Source organism: Loa loa, assembly GCF_000183805.2.
Source record: "Loa loa unplaced genomic scaffold supercont3.206, whole genome shotgun sequence".
In the NCBI taxonomy this organism is placed as follows: Eukaryota; Metazoa; Nematoda; class Chromadorea; order Rhabditida; family Onchocercidae; genus Loa; species Loa loa.
Window position 1 is genome coordinate 98,488 of NW_018108386.1, and position 4,295 is coordinate 102,782.

The 4,295-nt window shown below is 25.8% G+C and overlaps 1 protein-coding gene across 1 annotated transcript; it reads right to left on the reverse strand.

Annotated features, from left to right (window-relative positions):
• Positions 1-3,632: 3,632 nt before the first annotated feature.
• Positions 3,633-4,026, reverse strand: LOAG_13085 (hypothetical protein; the record flags this gene model as incomplete). The annotated part of the gene is made up of 2 exons (XM_003148596.1): positions 3,633-3,715; positions 3,939-4,026. The coding sequence occupies 2 exons, from the start codon at positions 4,024-4,026 to the stop codon at positions 3,633-3,635; spliced, it is 171 nt and encodes a 56-aa protein (XP_003148644.1).
• Between the last annotated feature and the right edge of the window lie 269 nt (positions 4,027-4,295).

The window sequence follows — 4,295 nt, forward strand, 5'->3', positions numbered from 1 at the left end:
ATTATTATTATTATTTATTATTTATTATTATTATTATTATTATTATCATTATTATTATTATTACTATTATTATTATTATTGTTATTATAAACAGTGGTAGAAATTATTTCCTGAATACCTATATATATTTTATTATGCTAAAATCTTACAAAACATATAATACCAATTAAAATTTGCATTACTATTTCCTTTTTTGCAAATTTATTCATTTAAAATTTGAATTTATTTGTTTCTTTGACTTATTTGCTTGCTGCTTAAATTAGTTTATTCAAAATTAAATTTTAATATTTTTTTTTGGAATGATTTTCTTTTTCTTTTTTTCTCATAGCAATATGGAACAAAGATTTAGATGATTATTTTAACAATCATTATATGAAATAATCAGCATCATTTTTTTAATCATTTTTACCGCCTGTCGCCTGTCTCAATAATTTGTCTTATCACTTTTCCCTTTTTCTTTTTTCCTTTTTTTTAATTCCTTCATAGAATGTTTAATACCTTATAATTTTTTTTCTTTTTATTTATATGATAATATTTGTTAAGGTCAATTCACTTTTTTTTGAAAGAATTTTGATAATAATTTGCCACTTCTCGGAGCTAAATTCATTGTTACAATGACATTTGGGTATTGATAATGTAACTTATAATGATATCATTAATAACTAATTGATAACAGTAATATTATCATAAATTTTATTAATTAACTTTTTGCTGATAGCTTAGAACAATAAAATAAAAAAAAAAGTAATAATATTAGACAACACATTTAATATTGGATATGACAAAAATAGTAATAACATTACACCAAAAAGATTCAACAATTAGAACAAATTCTGTTAGGATGTGAAATTATATTCCATTTTGTGTTCATATAACCATTATTTTAATAATATTGTAATTATAATTACAATTATCATTGTTATTATTATTATTATTATTATTATTATTATTATTATTATTATTATTTTATGATTATTACTATTACCATTATCATTATTACTATTATTATTATTAATATTATTACTATTGTCATTAGTCCTAATGTTAATTTTGCACATCGACTTCTCGCATTTTGCATGCCTTTTCTTGCTACAACATTAATGAAATGAACTAAAATTGCATAAGAAATGCACGACGAGTTGATATAAAAAAGCTGTGGCATGTCAAACTATGTTAAATGCATGCATTAGCAACAAGTAATTGGAAAAAGTACAAGGATTAAAGCATGAAGTAAGTAAAACCAATACCAATGTATATAAAACCAACAAACAGCATATAAGTTGATCCAAATTTCAAAAAATGCCAATTAACCAAAGTACTGCAGGAAAAACATATCAATGAAACTAACAGCATGCAGTCAGTAAACGACAAAATCCAGAAATGCATGCAAAAAGCAATTGAAGTAAAGTTCCAAAAAATACAAATAGTTCAAAATACTACACAAAAGATAAGTAGAACTAGCAAGACAAAACCAAAAAAATGCATGCAGGAAACAAGTTGACAGAAGTTTTTCAAAATGCAAATTGTCCAAAATATTGTAGGAAAAATATATAAGTGAAACAAACAAAAAGCATGCAGTTGGTGGAAGATAAAACCCGGAAACACATGTAAAATATAAAAAAATAAATTAACAAGTTTTAAAAAAATACAAACAGTCCAGAATTATTCAAGATGTAATCAGAAAGAAAAAGCATGCGGTTAATAAACGATAAAACTCAGAAATGCAAGCAAGAAATAAGTCAAGTAAAATTTTAAAAAAACGAATAATCAAAATATTACATATACAAGTTAATATTATGCATGTTAATATTATACATGCAATATAAGTGAAACTAACAAAATACATTAATAAAGGACAAAATCTAAAAATGCATGCAGAAAAACAAGTTAACCTTTCAGTTGACAAATGTTCTATAAAAACGGAAAATTAGAAAAATTCAAAAAATGGACAAAAACTTAAAAATTTCAAAAAATTCAAAATACAATATAAAAATTCCGAAAATCTAATAATTCAAAAATTAGAAATTTGGAAAAAAGGTTCATGTTTTTTGTTTTTTTTTTTGTTTTCAACAGTCTAACTACAATTTTAAATGTCCTATATACATATCTTCAAGAATTAAATTACGATTTCAAAAAAAAAAAAAAAAGAAAATTGAAACGAAGAACTTACACCTTCTAGAATTGAATTACAACTAAAATAGAACATAACATTAATCTCATCACAGAGCTAGAAAAAGTGCATTAAAATTCAAGTGTTATAAATTATGCTACATGACATCGTTGTGCAAAACAAGTTTTAATAAAAAAGTGTAAGATAGTGAAAAGGAAAGTTTCCATAAAGAAAAAGAGTGAGGAACGAAATTAATTAAATTTTGACCAAAGCACTCAATAATCTTCCAGTGAAAACAAATCTTCTAGAAATCCATAGATTTTTCCGGTCTTTTACCCATATTTGAAACTTAATTACTTTCACATCGTCAACAAATATTAATGAAAATAAGTATTGGGAATTGAGTACTATAATCTTAACCATAACAAAATACAAAAGATACAAAAAAAATTATGACAACGCTAAATTTTAATTGAGAAGAAAAATGAAAAAAAAAAAATAAGAGCAAAATTAAAGCAAATAATTCGTTGAACGATAAACACTAAACAAATATTGCCTGCCTAAACGGGATTATTAAAATTGAAAAATAAAGGTAAGCAACTAAATTCAAAAATGAAGTTAAAAATTTATTTTTCTAGTTTTCACTATAACACTATTAATAATGTATCATATAATATTATAAATGAATCGTTTAAATATCCATAAATTTTCCCAATCTCTCTTATCACATATATTTTGAATTTAATTGCTTTTACACTCAAGGTTATTTTAACAATTCCAAAACATTTTCTCTTTTATTTTTTACTTTTTCTGACTTTTTTATCTTTTTTTTTTATTTTTCTTTTTCCTTTTTTCTTTTTTATTATTTTCCTTCACTTTTTTTTTTATTTTTATTCCCTTTTTTTTTTGTTTCTTACTTTTTGTTCTTTATTTTTTAGTTTTTTATTTTTTTCATTTTTCAATTTTTTAATTTTTTTTTATCTTTTCTTTATTTTTTTTTTTTTTTTGAAATTCACTAGCCCTCTTAACCGATTTCGCTGAATGGAGGATGGAGAATTGCAACAGACAGTGACAGGATGGTCGTGTGTGGAGTGCCATATAATGTTAATTGGCTTGAAAAAAAAAAATTCATTGATTAGGAAATCTGCAAAATTAACTTTGCAAATTCTTTTATTTTCTATAGCTATTCGAATCTTTTTTTGTCTCCAAAATTCACTTGACAAATCCGTCAAAAGTTTTTCATTTGGGATAAAGAGATAGCAGGTATCCTTATCACTCCCTATAAGATTCAATCTACAGCTTTTCATCTGTCTTTCGTTAATTACGGCCGCACAAACCCTTAAGCACCAATTGAGGGCATGAATTTCCATCGCTACTGTCCGCTATGCAACCGTAAATCCAGGTAGCAAAAGGAGGTAATGGCTATAGCGAGCGCAATCTCCAATATATATAATTATAAGTAGGCTAGCTTTTAGATGAATTAGATGCATCAAAATTAACTCAAAATCCTATTTTAAAATATTTACCGTCCTGCTTGTGCGTCCTCGAAGCATGAATGTGCCATCCTTTCAGTGTTATCAAACTGCCTACCGCAGATACCGTATACTGAAAGTACAAAAATATTCTGTGTAAAAACTGTTTATTAGAGCAGTCTTACTTTTCCGGTTGATTGCTTTGGTTAAAATGAAATCACGATAAAATATGGAGCATTCTATCGTAATATACAGATGTGTATCATTTTCAATGTTGTTAAAGGCATAAATTACCGATACTGATATTTTCTTCCGCTCGAACTACCGTGTACGGCTCATCTTACAGTACTTTTAACTCGTCGGAGTTGTTCCGGAAGGCCTCCTAGATCTGGGATGAAATGCTTCCAGCATCATTGCACCAGGATTCTGATCGTTCTTGATCATCTAAAATAAATTTAAATTTAGCCGATTAATCCAAAATAGATTTAAATTCGGCCGAATTTATCCGTGATGACCAAAATTCAGTACTTGATTTAATGTCTTTTCCTAAACATTAAAGTAAAGCTTACAAGATGATTTCCCGAATTGCTTCCTCCGATTCTTTAACGGTACTTGTGTCCACTGGTAATGATAAATAATCAATTTTGTATGAGATTTATTAATTAAAAACTTTGTGAGATTTGCTGTTTAAAAGTTTTAATGAGATTTATTTG